The sequence below is a fragment of the Ctenocephalides felis genome, unplaced genomic scaffold (genome assembly GCF_003426905.1).
Source record: "Ctenocephalides felis isolate EL2017-DRISC unplaced genomic scaffold, ASM342690v1 CF-g0.4_SCAFFOLD_00277, whole genome shotgun sequence".
Taxonomy (NCBI): domain Eukaryota; kingdom Metazoa; phylum Arthropoda; class Insecta; order Siphonaptera; family Pulicidae; genus Ctenocephalides; species Ctenocephalides felis.
Window position 1 is genome coordinate 4,383 of NW_020536431.1, and position 18,542 is coordinate 22,924.

General features: G+C 32.8%; 1 protein-coding gene across 1 annotated transcript; it reads left to right on the forward strand.

The window, feature by feature from the left end:
- Positions 1-543: 543 nt before the first annotated feature.
- Positions 544-10,916, forward strand: LOC113363157. Its single transcript, XM_026605639.1, has 3 exons — positions 544-721; positions 5,862-8,716; positions 10,767-10,916. The coding sequence occupies exons 1-3, from the start codon at positions 544-546 to the stop codon at positions 10,914-10,916; spliced, it is 3,183 nt and encodes a 1,060-aa protein (XP_026461424.1).
- The last annotated feature ends 7,626 nt before the right edge of the window (positions 10,917-18,542 follow it).

The window sequence follows — 18,542 nt, forward strand, 5'->3', positions numbered from 1 at the left end:
AGTCTTCGAACTTTTAGAAATTTACTGTCGCATATCCTATTGCATGTTGGAATTAACGATAAGCATTTCCAATCATTAGAAGCTGGTTATTTCCATTATATATAATTTAGTTTTACCGTTAAGAATTTGATAGTTTTTTTATTGTGTATAATGTATTGTAATGTTATGAATTATGTTATTTGCTGTTGTATCATATATTAAAATTGTATTTTTAAGTCCTCCTGGAGCTTCTCTGTGGGCTATATGATAAATAAAATAAAATAAAATAAATAACTGCGCGTGTGCTTAGACAGAAGCTGAAATCATTAATTGACTTCATTGTTAAATATTCTGTTTTTGGTATCACACGTTGTTAGTTGTACTCGATTGAGTGGCAAAAACGTGGATTGCCTCATGTCCATTTTAATTTGACTCGAAGATAAAATCCGACCACAAAATATTGATCAAATAATATCAGCAGAAACAGCTGATCAAACAACAGATCAAAAATTATTTGATATTTTCACGAAACACATGATCCATGGCCCGTGTGGAATTTTCAACATGGAGGCGCCATGTATGGAAAATGGAAGGTGTGAGAAAAATTTTTCGAAGCTACCAACTAATGATACCATCACGGACGTTGACGGTTATCCTCTGTACCGACGCAGAGATCAAGACAATGGTGGACACACTTTTACAATAAGACTACGTAACTTTGATGAGCCAGTAGAAATTGATGGTGGGTTGTAACATACTCACCATTACTTACAAAAGCATATGAAGCTTATATTAATGTGGAACTTTGCAGCTCAGTCAAATCTATAAAATACATTTGTAAGTACGTCATTAATGGTAATGATTTAGCAATATTTGAGCTACAAAATATTAATAAAATATTGATAATATTAATAAATAAAAATGATGAGATAACGCATTATCAAATGGGTAGATATATTAGCAGCAACAAAGCTATTTGGCATATTTTTAGTTTTCCAATTCATGAACGAAACCCTTCTGTCCAGCATCTGGCAGTTCATCTTGAGAAGGGACAACGTGCGTACTTCACAGCACGAAATTTTCAGCAAAGGGCATTTGAGGGACAAAAAACAACATTGGCAGATTTTTTTTAACTATGTAAGAAAAATAATATATTGAGGCGAGGGTCGCCTAGTGGGTAGCATGCTCGTCCCCAGGGGTACTCGGTTCAAACCCCACCGGTGGCGTAAAATGTGTACTGTCAAATTAAGAAAATCAAGTACAGAATTTGAATAGTGAGATATTGAAGTAAAAAGCAAAAAAATGAAACACGAACATTAAGAAGGAAATGAAGAAATATAGAAAAGGAGGAGTTACCTAGAATTATGACAACTGAAGTAAGTAAAAATATAACCAATTTTTCATCGGTAATACTGGTATTAAAACCGGGATCCAGGAATTTCATTTTTAAATGTCGAATACCGGTATTTAGATTTTTGTACGGTATTGGGAGCCCTACATCTGAATGAGCGGTTTCAGTTGGTGAAAATATCACGACAGAAAAATCCTTTTAATGTGGTCACTATGACAAGAACAGTTTATTATAACTTTTCATTGTTATTAAAACAGAATGGTCCCTATGTAATAAAAAAATGAATAATGATCAAAAATCTTTTTTGTGGAAACCTGTACAATGGTTATGGAATGGGTGGAGGGCTGCTGATTGTATATTAATGAACCTCGAAAAATAAAGGCAGTCAGTGAGTTCAAACCTCTTCAAATCCCAAAGAAATTAAAATATTCTTAGGTTTATCAGGTTACTATAAAAAGTTCATAAAAGATTTTTCAAAATAACAAATCCATTCACAAAATTACTGAAGAAAAATTCAAAATTTATTTGGTCCAAAATTATATTTAATACTTTGAGGGAAAATTAATAAATCCACTAATTTTACAATATCCAAATTTTGGTAGGAATTTTTCAATAACAACAGATGCTAGTGGCGTAGCCATAGGTGTAGTTTTATCTCAAAATGTAAATAGTTGGGATCTTCCAATTTCGTACGTATCCAGAACCTTAAATAAAAGTGAATTAAATTACTCTACAATGGATAAGCAATTATTACCAATCGTATGGGAAATCCCTTTAAATTATTTACTGATCACATGCCTTTATTTATATAATTGTAAAAACCGAATTCTCGACAAGTGCGTAGGAGACTAAAATTGAAGTAATTTGAATTTAAAATTATCTATAAAGCTGGGATAACAAATACAAATGCAGACAGTTTATCTAGATCTTTTGAATTGCAAAATAGTGCCAAAGACATTCAGGAAGATACAAAAAACATTCAGGAAATTGCAAAATTTTCATATTTAACCGCTAAACTAACCGATAATTTTCAAACATTTTTATATACTGCAAACAGATAGATTATTTTAAATACAAATATAGTAGAAAACAATAATAATTTTATTTCTTCAATAACTAAAAGTACTGTTCGCGCCAGAATCTTCTTAGAAGTTGATATTGGTAATAATCAGACAACCCCTTTTCTCTGGCAAACCGCAAAGATTTAATTTGGACGTAATAGCTGATCTGACGTGTGAACAGTCTCTCGCTGTCTGGCTTGTCACGTAGGCCATTTTCATTTGTGTTCCGTATGAGTTTTGTTAAATTTTCCGAGTGTTCGATGTAGCTTGTGTGAATAAATACGTTATTAATTTCATCCAGTGTTTCTTATTGTGCTTCTATAGTCAAATCCTACCTCAGTATCCATTCCTTATAGCGATCTGAGAGTTCCGAACTTGAAGCCGCCATCCGACTGGAGTAGCCGAGCACGTAGAGAACGTCGAATATTTTATTTAATATATTCAATTATATCAAATCCTTAAAATAGCTATTGAGTCAAATTCAATTAGCTATTCCGAAGGGGTCTAACCAACCCCATCCGTAACAAGTACAACCAGCATTGTTTGCGCCGCACCTGTGTAGGTTGTCGGACCTGTAAAAGGTTTGTTTTTCTACTCGGACAATACGTTTCAAATTTAGGCAATCGGGCAATTCTGACTCATAAAAAGGCCGATGCAGGCAATAGTTTTTGGCATTCAAATCAATTCATTCCGCGCCTTTCATTCGTTCAGTTACTTTCAGTTCCTTACAGTGTTCGAGTTGATTTATTCCGTGGTTTTCATTCATTTTGGTTTAATTCATTCATTCAGTTACTTGCAATCAATACATTCAGTTCCTTTCAGTGTTTGTTATCAGTTCAATATTATCAGTGGATTAAATTTCTATTGTGTGTCAAGTCAACAGTTATTTTTATTTGTCAGTGTATTCGAATTTCTTTTCAACCTATCCAACCGACTACGCTGATGTTTCCAGATCCAACCAAATAGCTGCCGCGGCTTGGACTTCCAAAACAGATAACATTTTCATACAATATTAATTAGTGTTCATTTTTTTTTTTCATTTATATAAAATTTATATAGAATATATTTTAGTTTATTATTGATTACGGAGTAAGAAGAATTTATTTTTAATTTATATTTGTTTACCATTGGTTTTTGTTTTCTGAATACATTTAATTTTTTTATTTTTCCTCGAAGTATAAAATACTTCGAAAGGGGTTGAGAAACCCCCCAACATCAACATTTGGTCCTTCGAGCCGGATCCTAATTATTATTAGGATTAATTGGGTGTATACAGAAAACAAAAATATATATAATGGCGCCTAAAATCGATATTGGTGCAGAAATTGCACGTCTAACCGCCAAGAGAGAGATGTACTTTTCAATTGTGCAAGAAACGTACGATCTATCGCAACAGATTGATGTATCTTCAAATAAGACACAATTTCTTGAAAATTTATATATTACTGAAAATGCTCGTGAACAATTTATTCAATTGTGCGATGAAATAAACAAATTAAAATATTTAGATAATCCTAGTTTCATTCCGGAATATTCCGCAATAAAGGCCCTTGAAACGATGTATGCCAAAATAAAACACGCTGAGAAATTACTAGATAATAAAAATGCGCATAGTTCTTCAATTAAAGACATAGTACCCAAACAACATTTACCGTCCATTGAAGTACCTAAATTCTCAGGAGATATTCAACAATGGCCATTATTTTATGAAACATTCAATTCACTAATTCATGAAAATACCGAGTTAGATAATGTTTCAAAATTTCATTTTTTAAAAGGAGCGTTACAGGGTCCGGTTTTAAAAATATTTCATTCTATACTACCGACCGCAAATAATTATCAAATTCTTTGGGAAGCGCTCATAAAAAAATACGAAAATAAACGGTACTTAGCCACCAATTATTTCAAACAACTATTGTCATTCAAAACCATTTCATCTGGACAAATAAATTCATTCCTGGAAAAATTCGATACCGCGGTGCAAGCGCTCTCCCAATTGAATATTCCCGACGCCTATGATTTCCTTATTACGTCACTGGCATTCTCGAAACTCGATCCGTTGTTACAAGAAAAATTCGAGCATTTTTATCAAGGTGAGTTTCCCAAATACCAAGACCTCCTGCATTTTCTTCAAAAGTCACAACAGGCAAAAAATCAAGTATATGGTATGACCAACAATTTCACTAATGACAAACCCAATTACAAAAACACTAAAATTAGCCGGTCATTTTTGTTAAAAAATAAATATGATAACAAATGCTTTGTGTGTCGGGAACAACACAGAGTGTTTACTTGTTCGAAATTTCTTTCATTGAGTATACCTGATAGGCGATCCCTTATTCAAAAATTAAACTTATGCGACAATTGTTTGGGTCATAAGATAACGACTACGTGTCGATCGAATAAAACCTGTTTATTATGTAACGAACGACATCACTCGCTATTGCATACTGGTAGCAATTTTGCGAGTACGGATCAAAATAATCTTTCTAATTCCAAATCAGGTAGTACGGTTTTATGCGCATTTAATCAAAACAAAATCGCACATCATATTACCATATTGCCGACAGCAGTAGTAAAAGTTACTACTAGAAAAGAAAACATTTTATTACGTACAATTATTGATTCGGGAAGCGATAGAAATTTTGTGACATTAACTTGGTGCAAAAAGGCTGATTTACAAATTCTTCCAATATCAACCCAAGTGATCGGGTTAGGCAATTCGTCACATAAAGTTATTGGATTAGTTAATTTCACTTTGAAATCTTTAATTGATTCTTATCAGTTATCGGTCTGTGCATACGTAGTACACGAGATAGTGGGAAAGCAACCACAAATTACCATTCCGATTTCATCCATCAAAACATTTCTGAATTATCCTTTAGCGGATCCTAACTTTCATACACCCCAGGAGGTCGACGGAATTTTGGGTTGCGATGTTTTCGGCGAAATTCTTGGCACTAATCAAGTTAAAAATGATAAAGGATTACCTGTGGCCCTAGAAACCCGGTTGGGTTATTTAATATTAGGTTCCATTCCTGATTTATTTGAAAATACCGGCACTTCTACTAATTTATGTAATGTTTCAGATTCAGATTTCCATTTACAAATGAATAAATTCTTACAATTAGAAGACATTCCCGAAATAATCCTCTCTTCTAACGATGATTTATGCGAAAACCATTTTACTACAACTACTACGCGATCTCCAGATGGACGATATGTAGTAGCGCTGCCTTTTAAAAGTGAAGGCAGAAATTTATACAAATCATTTCATTTAGCCTTAAAGCGATACCACATGCTTGAAAATAAATTTTTGAAATATCCCGAATTTCATAAAAAATATGCCGCCGTTATAGAAGATTACCTGACTCAAAACCAATTATCCTTTGTCGATTATTGTCCGGTAGATCAGGAAGTCGATGATTTTATTAAAATAAAAAATGGATATTATATTCCTCATTTCGCAGTCGAAAAAGAAAGTTCCTCTACGCCTTTACGCGTTGTGTTTGATGCATCTGCGAAAAATTCAGAATTCACTTCCTTGAACGAAATTTTGCATGTTGGTCCTAAATTACAAACCGACATTTGTTCAATCCTTCTAAATTTTCGTTTCGGGCCTATAGCATTAACAGCTGATATCAAACAAATGTATCGTAATATTTGGGTTCGTAAACAAGATAGAAAATATCAAAAAATCTTATGGAGACCGTTTCCCGATGCACCCATTGGCATCTATGAATTAAATACCGTAACTTTTGGTCTATCATCATCTCCCTTTCAAGCTATCAGAACCATCAAACAACTATCCCGAGACGAATGTTCCAAATATTCTCAATCTATTTCTAGAATTCTTGAGAACGATGTCTATATTGATGATGTGGTTACAAGTATCGACTCCTTGGATAGCGCTAAAACCATTTGCGAGGGTTTGCAGACTGTATTATCGTCTGGTGGTTTTGAATTAAAAAAGTGGGAATCTAATAATTCTAATCTGCGTAAACTTTTTTCTGATTCTGATGTACAAAATAAACATTTCTCTAAATCGGATTTTCAAATGGAATCTTCTACAAAGGTATTGGGATTAAAATGGGATCCCTTATCAGATAATTTTTCATTCGAAATAAAGCTTACGTGGAGAAAATGGACAAAGAGACAACTTCTTTCAGTAATAGCGCGAATCTGGGATCCTCTGGGTTTCCTAACTCCGATAGTTGTTAAGATAAAAATATTATTGAAAAAAATTTGGACATTAAAAATCGATTGGGATGAGGAATTACCATCATTTATTATTACATCATGGTTAGCCGTATATTCCGAATTAGAGCATCTTAATAACTATCAGATTCCGCGTTATCTCGAAACATCAAAACAAAACAAATGTTCATTATTTGGTTTCGCGGATAGTTCAGAGCAAGCGTATGGAGCGGTAGTTTATATTAAATCTCTTGGCAATCCGAATTTCTTGTTGATTTCAAAATCGCGTGTAACACCGATTAAAAACCAAACATTAGCCAGGCTTGAACTTTGTGCCTGTCATTTACTGTCAAAACTTCTGAATTTTATATTAACGAATAACCAACATAGTATAGATTTTGATTCTATTTACTGTTTTTCCGATTCTATGATTGTCCTTCACTGGTTAGCAGGACCGGCTACTCGTTGGAAAACATTTGTAGCCAATAGGGTAACAAAAATACGGGATCTCATTCCTAATGCACAATGGCTTCACATTCCTTCTAATCAAAATGCAGCCGATTGTGTTTCTCGAGGTCTTCGACCTAAGGAATTTATCCAACATAAGAATTGGTTGTTTGGGCCGGATTGGTTGAATGGTCCTATATCAACTTGGCCTGCAAAAACGGTTGAACCTTCCGGAGATATTGATCAAGAAAGAAAAGCTAACGTTCTAATAGTAAAGAGTGTCATACCACCGATCAATCCTTTATATGAATTAACGCAAAAAATTTCTAATTGGTGCAAACTTGTAAGAATTTTCGCTTATATATTGAAGTTTTGTAAAATTATAACAAATCGAAACCGACTTTTGACTTCAGATTTGAAACAAGCCGAGGTTATTATTATTCGTTTAGTCCAAGAACATCATTTTCCCGAAGAATTCAAACTATTAACGAACGGAAAGTCTTGTTCGAAGAAGTTTTGCCGACTAAATGTGGTTTTGGATTCTAATAATTGTTTACGCGTTAAAGGTAGATTAGGATTAACAACTAATAACAATCCACTTCTTTTGCCAAAAAAAGACCAAGTAGTAAATTGTCTCATAGATTACTACCATATTAATAATTTACATACTGGATCAAACTTAGTATTATCTTTATTGAGGCAAAAATATTGGATCTTGTCGGCTCGTGCAATAATTCGTAATCGTCTTCACAAGTGTATAACTTGTTTTCGACAGAATCCGAAACCCATTTTTCCATTCATGGGCGACTTACCAGTACCGCGCATAACAGCCAGTAGAGCTTTCCTAAACGTCGGCGTTGATTATGCAGGCCCCTTCAATATCTCCATGAGTCGTCACAGAGGCGCTCGAACCTACAAGGCTTATATATGCTTGTTCATCTGTTTAGCCACTAAGGCGATACATCTCGAATTAGCTTCAGATTTAACAAGCGATACATTTTTAGATTGCTTGAAACGATTCCTAGCCCGGCGTGGTCCTATTAAATGTATTTACTCCGATTGTGGAACCAATTTTATAGGAGCCAAAAATACTCTTGATTCCTTATTCCTTCTCCTAAATTCCGAAGAGTATAAAAAGCGTTTCAATGAATTATTGGTTTTACATGACATTGAATGGAAATTTAATCCACCGTTTGCCCCACATTTTGGAGGTATATGGGAGGCGAATATTAAATCAGTGAAGACCCATTTGTTTAAAGTTATAGGGTTGCAAATTTTATCCTACGAAGAGTTTAATACAGTCCTCAATCAAATCGAAGCCTTACTGAATTCAAGACCGTTATGTTGGCTGAGCAATGATCCGTCGGACCCTCAGCCTCTTACGCCTGCGCACTTTTTAATGCAAGAGCCTCTGTCGGATTTGCCCGTTGACTATGAAAACTTGAATTTGACTAAAAGAAAACAATTGCTAGATCATATTGTCGCTTCTTACTGGAAGCGATGGAATGTGGAATATCTAACCGAGCTACAGGTCCGACAGAAATGGAATACAGTCACTAATCCTATTAAAAAGGGTGATTTGGTAGTTGTAAAACAAGAGAATGCGCGTCCGCTCCATTGGGGGTTGGGAAGAGTTGAAGAGGTTTTTCCGGGCTCCGATGGAGTGGTTCGAGTAGCATTGGTAAAAACGGGAAATACCCTAATCAAGCGGCCTGTTGTCAAACTATGCCCCCTACCTATTCAATAGTTTGTATCTGAATTATTCATTAAAAAAAAAAAAAAAAAACTTTTCTATCTCATGATATATTTGCTTCTATATATAGTTTTGCCAAATTTTCAATCTCCAGGGCGATGAGAACACCCCTCATAGTCTCTGGAAGATTCTTGTAAATGTCCAAAAAATCTAGACCCTGGCGCGAAAATAAAACTTCCGCAATCTAGATTGTGTGAATGTGGTAGGTTGTGAGAGCGGGACCCTGGCGCGAGGTCAGGCTTCCGTAACCGATCTACTCTGAATGAAAGTTTGAATTTATTTTGGCAATTCTATCCTTCCTAATCATGAGGTTCACTATGTACCAATTTCGAGTATTTTCAGAAGTATAAAAGGCTAACCTTTTAGTCGGGGGAAAATGTTTGCGCCGCACCTGTGTAGGTTGTCGGACCTGTAAAAGGTTTGTTTTTCTACTCGGACAATACGTTTCAAATTTAGGCAATCGGGCAATTCTGACTCATAAAAAGGCCGATGCAGGCAATAGTTTTTGGCATTCAAATCAATTCATTCCGCGCCTTTCATTCGTTCAGTTACTTTCAGTTCCTTACAGTGTTCGAGTTGATTTATTCCGTGGTTTTCATTCATTTTGGTTTAATTCATTCATTCAGTTACTTGCAATCAATACATTCAGTTCCTTTCAGTGTTTGTTATCAGTTCAATATTATCAGTGGATTAAATTTCTATTGTGTGTCAAGTCAACAGTTATTTTTATTTGTCAGTGTATTCGAATTTCTTTTCAACCTATCCAACCGACTACGCTGATGTTTCCAGATCCAACCAAATAGCTGCCGCGGCTTGGACTTCCAAAACAGATAACATTTTCATACAATATTAATTAGTGTTCATTTTTTTTTTCATTTATATAAAATTTATATAGAATATATTTTAGTTTATTATTGATTACGGATTAAGAAGAACTTTATTTTTAATTTATATTTGTTTACCATTGGTTTTTGTTTTCTGAATACATTTAATTTTTTTATTTTTCCTCGAAGTATAAAATACTTCGAAAGGGGTTGAGAAACCCCCCAACATCAACAAGCATATTGTCTTAAAAAATTATATTATTTTGATCAGCAATATATGCAAAAAAAAACTAAAAATCAAAATATTTTAATATTTGTATCAAAATCTTCAAATACATCAGAAAAATGCAAACATTGATTGATCTTTGTAAACATGAAACAAAAAAAAACTTTATAGATATCCAAACATCAACTAATCATATTACATATTCTATATTTAACAATGAAGTTTTACAGCCTGAATTACAAGATTTTTTTTATTGCAATTTAAAAAATATTTGTTACGAGTAAAATATAAAATATTTGGCAATTCCTAATCCGCCAGTTCAATTCGTGATTTTGACGAGTGAACACCTAGTAGAAGTAGACTATTACGTACGTGATATTTAATAACACGGCAAATGCTGTTGTTCGAGCAAATAATAGTGGAGCGTTTCAAAAGTGTAAATACGCTTCTTTTTAATTTTAAAATGGCAGAAGGTCCCATTCTCTTTAAAAGTGCATATGTGGCTAAAAGAAATAATAGAAAGTGTGTTCGAAAATGTGTCTAGTATACACGGAATTTCAATGGAATATAAAATATTAAACGTAAAATTTAATAAGGAAGATATTGTAAAGAAAATAAAAGAAAAATACGAAAAAAAATCTGAAATTTAAATCGGAAGATAATAAAATTTACAAAATTGAAGTAAGCGAGCCAAGTAAACCGGCTCAGTGGATCAAGTTACTTAATTTTCAATGGGAAATCTCGGAAGAGTATATATATAATATTATGTCAGAATATGGAAAAATATTAAAATATCAAGAAGATATGTGGGCCGGGTGAGGGAATAATTCCATGTTTAACTGGCAACAGAACAATACTCATGGAAATAAAAAAGAATCACCAAGCAGAATTAAGATTAATGGTAAAATTACCACAATTATAATTAAAGGTCAACCCAGAAAATGCTTCAATTGTAGAGCTGAAACCACTTAAAAATCAACTGCGCGGAGCCTTCCAAAATAGATCAAAGAATGAAGATTGTAATAGGAAAAGAACCGATTGGATACCATACGGAAAATTTATACACAACAGAACATAGATTTCAAGAACAAATTACGAAAAAAGAAACCGAAAAGATAGTAATGGAAAAAAATGATAGTAAAGAACATTCTAAAATAAATACAGAAAAGAAAATGACAATAATAAATAAAACTTTATACGAAAAAAAAATACGGAAGAAGCACAAAATATGAAAGAAATTGAGAAGACGCCAATTAAATTTAAACGAACTAAAATAACAACACCAAACACAGCAGAAGTTATGAAGAAAGTTGTTGACAAAATATCCATGGAAACTGATTCGAGTCTTATAGATTTTCTCGAAGAAGAAGATGAAATTATGATAGATGACTCGGTTAAATATAACAAAGAATATGGTGAAAATCCAGCCCATGAAAACGCCTTCAAATTGAAAAAATTTAAAACATAAACCACTACAATGACTGATGACAAAATTAGAAATATTGCGACAATAAATGTAAATAGAATGAGAAGTTTGACGACAAAAACACTTTTGAGAAAATTTATAATAGACAACGATTTAGATATTATTTTTTTGCAGGAAGTTAATGAAATTGATTTAAGTTTTTTTTAAGCCATATCAAAACATAATTAATATAAATGAAAATCAAAGAGGCACAGCAATTTTAACTAGATTTGGATTAACAGTTAAAAACATTAAGATGCATGAAAATTCAAGATTATTAGGGGCAAATATTGATGGGATTAATTTTCTAAATGTATATGCACATGCAGGAAATGGAAAACGTGCACAGAGGGAAAGATTATTTGAAATAGACATGACTAGTGTAATAGGCAGTAATAATACAAGTTTAGTTTTAGCAGGAGATTTTAATTGCGTAACTGATGCCAAAGATCAAAAAGGTAAAGGAAATTTTAGCGGTGCTTTAAAGAGAGTAGTGACACAACTAAAATTAGAAGACGTTTGGGAAAATACAAATAAAAATAAGGTCGAGTATACTTTTATTAGAGGAAATTCGGGTTCAAGAATAGATCGTTTTTATGCTGATGAAGTTTAAATAAAAATATCGTTGATTGCAAAATAGTCCCAATTGTATTCTCAGATCATAACGCATAATAGGTCTTATTTTAACATAGGTTAGGTTTGCTTACTAGCTTACTACTTACTAGTCATTTATATCAATTAAGTATTTCTTATTTCAAATAGGTTTAGCTTTTTCTTCTAAATAGGTTGGGCTCACCTTCCAGATAGGTTTTTTGCATATATAGTTATAGGAATAGATAGTTTTTTTGCATATATACATCGTTGTAAAGATATGTAGTTATTATAAAGGATATGTAGTTTTTATATTGTTTACACTTATAGGGATAGGTAAATTTTAAGTTTTCAATATGAGTAGCAAAACCATCTGTTCACGTTGCTTTAAGCAATTCAACTGTAGTAGCTCCTTATATCGCCATGTTCGCGAGGTTCATGGCGAACAAAGCATTCAATATAAAACTACATTTGAATGTAGTTTTTGCAAAAAAAAACTACATACTAAATTTTCTTTGAATATACATATTAATAAGTTTCATAGCTCCATTCCCTGTGATCCTTCCGTAAATATTGTTTCTGATTCCCAATCATCCTTTTCAGTTGCCAAATGCCTTACATATCCAAATACCTCCCACTACACCCACCCCTGAATTCACATCTTACGATATCTTTTTTAATAATTTCAGTATAAATCCTCATACATCTCTAGCATTTCATTCCTACGCAGCCTCTAATTCACCAACACCATCCACAACTTCCGATTCTCCTACTATCACTAGCATTTGCCAACCATCTACGTCATCACAATCTTCATATTCTCCCATTACTTCTATAATCAGACAATCTTCAGTTCCCAATTGCACTAATATTTCTAGCGTCCGGGCCATTCCCGAACCTCTTTCCCCACAAACTTCTGCATCATTTACTGCTTTTTCCACTTTGCCTGTCTCTCCTAGATCATCATCCCCATTTATACGAGCCTCTCCCGGCACTTCATTTGTAGGTACTCCTAGAACGCAAAGGATAATATGCCCAGTGTGCAAAAAAAGATTCACAATATATAATACATTGCGCGATCACATGGAGTTCGACCACGGGATTGAAATAAATATGAAGGACTCAATTTTCTTCACTAAATGGTTTGTAAATTTTTAATTACTGATATTATCAAAGCAATTCTGTATACTTTTATATATTATTTTCATTCTTTTTTGTAGATTTTTATACATGGAAAAGCAAAATAGAACAGCAGGATTTATCTCACTGTGTAAAAGACAGCGCAGGACGCGAGATGAAAGACGGAAGTAAAATTAATTATTATAATTGCAATAGGTCATACGCCTCTCGAGAATACACAGGCAGGTTTTTCAAACATAGAAAGATTTGAGTAGCATGCCCTTCCCGGATGATATCCACAATATATAATGAAGGTCGCGTGGTTATTGATTATTGGAAGACTCACTTGGGCCATGAACACCTGGCTAAATTTATTCCAATAGATTTGCTGAGGGACATCAAAGGTATATTTATTGATCATATAATAAAATAGTAATGAATTTGACATATTTATAAAATCAATATCTCAAACTAATATAATATTGCAGAAAAAATTATAGCTGGAGTTAACGATGACGTGATTATCACCTCAATACATGAAGCCTCCTATCATAAAATATTACCACAGATCTTTAATATCGAAGAAAGAATTGTGGAATCTGAAGAAAAAGGTTTTACCCTCATATACGCCAAAATGTAAAGATGATAAAGTCAGTGTTAAAATGTGGTTGGAGGAAATAAGAACAGATAATAGATTCAAGATTATATTTCATAAAGAAGTTGGACCAGGCACAGCTAGTAATGGACTTCGAGATGAGGATTACATTTTAGTAATAATGACTAAAATGCAGTCTAGAATGTTAAAGGACTTCGGTAGCGATAGAGTTTGCATTGATGCTACTCATGGTACCAATGGATATGACTACATACTTTACTTGTAGTAGATGAATTTGGAAGCGGAATTCCAGTAGCACTTTGTTTTTCAAAGAGACAAGATGAAGTTATATGCAAAATATATTTTCAACAAATTGCCAATGAGGTAGGCATAATTAGATGACGCTCCAGCTTATTCTAATGCATGGTCAGATGTCATGGGTGAGCCACAGCATAAACTTTTATGCTCCTGGCATGTGTCCAGGAGCTGGAAGAGAACAGCATCAAATTAGGAATTAACACGAATATGTTTTTGGAAAGTTTTCATAATCAGATAAGAAGTCTGGGTTTTTAAGAGAAAGTGCTCGAGAAGGATGGATAAGGCCATTCAAATGGTGTTACGCTTGAAATGGATTCTTTTCGACAAAGGACGCGAAGATTGAATGAAATGTCACTATCGACAAGGCAAAGAGATATAAGAATAAGCCACATGAGAAGTGTAGTAATTTTGCCTGACATATTATATAAACCAGTTTGAATACGCAATGGAATGTATTAGCAACAGATGTTACTGCGGCACCATATGTGGTTCTTAAAAAAATCAAACTTGTAATACTACTTGCATGAGATGTGAACCATGCAAGATTTGTTTTCATACATACATGTGCAGTTGTAGAGAGTATATGATTCAATCAAACATTTGTAAGCACATCCACGCATGCGTGAGAGTTTTTCTTTCATTCAAAGATGTGAAGATTTTAGAAGTTTAGAGGGATTACAAATAAGTACACAAACAAGCACAGAACATAATAAAGAGGCTTGCTATGCTGTAATAAAACTTGCAGGACAAGAACTTATGAATTTAATAGAAAATGAACAATGTGGTAACCATGAAATATTTATGAATAGAATTTTGTTATGCGCCGACACTCTTACCTATTTACCGTCGCATTTATGCCTCTATGTGTATACTATCACATTTATTACTCTATGGACTCTACATCTCTCGAGTTCCACCTTACATTCTATGGACTCTATATTTCCGGCTAGACACAGGACCTCAATGTTTATTACAAGCTCACATTTCTCTCTCTGGACTCGAAAAGTAACACATAACCTTATGATACCTTTAATGAAGTTCTGTATAATAATATCTATATTCTGTAATAAATCTATAAAAGTTGTGTTGTGTTTTGAAATACTAAAATTACCTACATCGCTGAAGGCAAATATTTAACAATTTGTTCATTTGTTCAACAAATGAAAGCATCATTGCAAGATAATTCTAGAGAATGTGCGAATAAAAGTATGGAGTGCCAAAGAGGAAAGAATAAGGCCACTTAATTTGTTATTAAAATTATATTATATAATTGGTTTATATAATTGGTTTGAATCCTATTTGAGAGGTAAAAAACTATGCGTGAAATTAATTGACTCCGTATCAGATAAATGTACGGTCTCTTCAGGAGTGCCGCAAGGATCTCATCTTACACCATTGCTATTTTGTATATTTGGGAATGACATTGGCAATGGTTTCTCAACTGAGTTTTCTTTATTTGCGGATGACTCTAAAATATACAGAGGCATAAGGAACAAAGGTGATTTGTCTGCACTCCAGGAAGACTTAAATCGATTATCTAGATGGTATGAAATAAATAAATTTAAATTGAATGTGAGTAAATGCGCAGTTATTAATTTTGTCGCGGCAGTGAAAGCTACTCTAATTATCGATACTTCATAGCAGAAGAAGTACTTCCGCAGGTGGATGGTGATTTGGGAGTATATATAGATAGAAAGCTAGCATTCGATGGTCACTTGAACAATATTGTGTCAAGGGCAAATTGTATACTCGGTGGTCTGCTCAGAAACAGTGGAGATTTCCAAAATGATGATACCCTGAGTGTACTATTTGATACCTTAGTTAGACCAATATTAGAGTATGGGTGTGTAATTTGGGACCCGATTTACCAATATCAGATTGACAGAATTGAATCTGTCCAGAAAAAATTTGTCAATCATGTAAGATTCCGCAGATACAAGAGCAATTCAGCACATTCAGTTAAGTCAGTCCCAAATGTACAACCATCTTAACATTACCCCACTCGATTCTAGAAGAATATACCTCACCTTCTGTTATGGAGTAAATATTGTGGAAGGTAGGTACTTTATATGCCCTGAACTTCTCGAACGCATCAAATTTGTCATATGAAATGTTAAGTTACGTAACAACTGAACTTTGGAAATACCTACAGTTAAAACCGAATTTGTTTCACACGCACCAATGTTCAGAATATCAAAAATAATAAATGAATTTGCTCTGAGATTGATATCTTTGGTCTGTCTGACAAATATAAAAAATCAAGCCAGAAAAATTATCCTTAAAAGTCTGTCTTAAGTAGTGATTTATAGTTTATTAAATGTTTAATTTTATTAGTTTTTATTTAATGTTATATATTTGTAGTTTATATTAAGTGTTATGTATATATACAAAGCTATCTATGAACTCTTAATACTCTAATTTTCTCACATATTACCTCTTTAGTTTAGAATTTGTAGACTTCAAAATGTAACAATATTGTACTATTGCTGTTGAAAAAAAAACATAATAAATAATAAGTGAAGTTTTTGTCAATTTTAAGGGGATAAACAGTTGCCATACAGTAAAAATGATGGTGATTCTATATGAAAAAAATTAAACAGATTGAAAACAAGTAATATACATAAAATAAAAAAGAAGTATTTAATCTTTTTTGTCTTTTCCATGACAAATTAATATTAAATTAACCATTTAAATTATATCTATAGCAGGATGGAAAGTGTCGAATAACAATCATATTTGTTGGCAATAGCAAAATATGTACATCGTAAATTAACTGCTGAATTCATATTAAAACAGACAACAATTACTGACAGAAATTAGTAAATTAAGATGCATATTTCATTAACTTGCAGAATACAGGTTTAATAGTAGATCAAATGGCTAAGATTTAAATCATGTACTACGAATAACATGTGCCTTAAAGTGTTTCGTGAACATTTCATCATACTAATCAGGAATATATCCATTGCAATAAAAAACATGCAGGTACTTACATCCACAAACGTTATTAAATATAAGATGGTTTTGTACAATAAAACATTCACATGGGCCTCCATGTAGAATAGGGTTTCCTCACCGGCATCTGAAATTATAAATACTATAGTAATTCATATAGATATAAAAATATTATTTAATATAACTATAAAAAGAGGTAAATAAATAACGAAAGAAAATATTTGGAATTGTAGCATAAGTTTTAGCCATAACCTATCCTTTGAAACGATATCCACAAACAACAAGTTGCCTACGCTCTTATTAATCACAGATACGACGAACATTAGGTTAAAATTCAAAACAATTAAGCAATAAATATAAATAACACAATAAATAAATATAATATATAAATATAAAAACGAACGTTATTAACGAATATTTCTCATACCAAATCAATGCAAAGTGAAATAAGATGCTGTCAAAGTTCTTTGCTTTTGTCATGTACTAAATAAATAAGCAAAATTATCAAGCCGTCAAAGTACTAACCAAAAGCTTGCAAATAATGTTATCGCCAATGTAGATCATTAATTATCCACTAAATCACTGAATTGAAACAAAATCGGACTGAAAATCAGAACCATATACACTACTCTTCTTTTATCTATGATCACAATCACAACACACTTGTTGAATCTAATGCGAGATGCGGGTACCATCAACGACATATGTCCATAGATAACGAATGCTAATAACAGTAGAGCGAACAGCAAACGTAAGGGTGTCGGCACACCTGTCAATAACGAGAGAGCGCAGCGGCGCTACGACGGTAATCGACGAGATTAACAGTTCCAAAAAAATTTTATTACAAAATAGCTGACCCGGCAACGTTGTTTTGCTAAGTATTTCTAAACAATTTCTAGAGAATCAAGAAAATTAATGCTTTATTTTAAGTATATAAGGATGTGTAGTGTATAATCATAGATAAGGTGTATAATTAAAGGCTACTTGTTCAATATTATATAATTTATATTAACATTATTCGTTTGCCTATATTTTGTTAATACAATCACACTGGAAGTTTTTATACTCTCTAGGAAAAACATATACAACTATCGATCATTATCATTAACGAAGATGGAACCAGTGGTTAATAGTGGTAACTATTAAAATGATCAAAATTCGCATAGTTATAAATTTTTATTAATGTTATTATTTAAACATTTATTTTATAATCTTAAAATAATTAATTTGATGATTTAATCGCTAGCATTCGACAAAGGTAATGAAAAGCATACAACACCTAAATTTTGTAATATCGGAAATCAAATAATAATAATTAATTATGTGTTTTAAAATAAGAAACGCTATTAATACATTTTATTTGAACGTAGATTTTAAATGAATGGCATAGCAATCGGTTTGGCCAGAGTCTCTGCAAACACTTTGCAAATTATAAAAGAAATTCAATTATGTGATCATTATTAAGAATTTATAATTGCAAAGATATTTTAAGAATAAATATATTCATACTTCTACGTTTAACCAAATAAGACTAGCAAATTTTAACCTGAACTATTTTTGTAAGGGTATTCGTCCCGTATTCTGATTCGATTTGACTATTGCCAGCGATGCAGTCCGTCGTCTGCATGTCTTTCACACTTCGGGTGCAAAATGATCGTCGT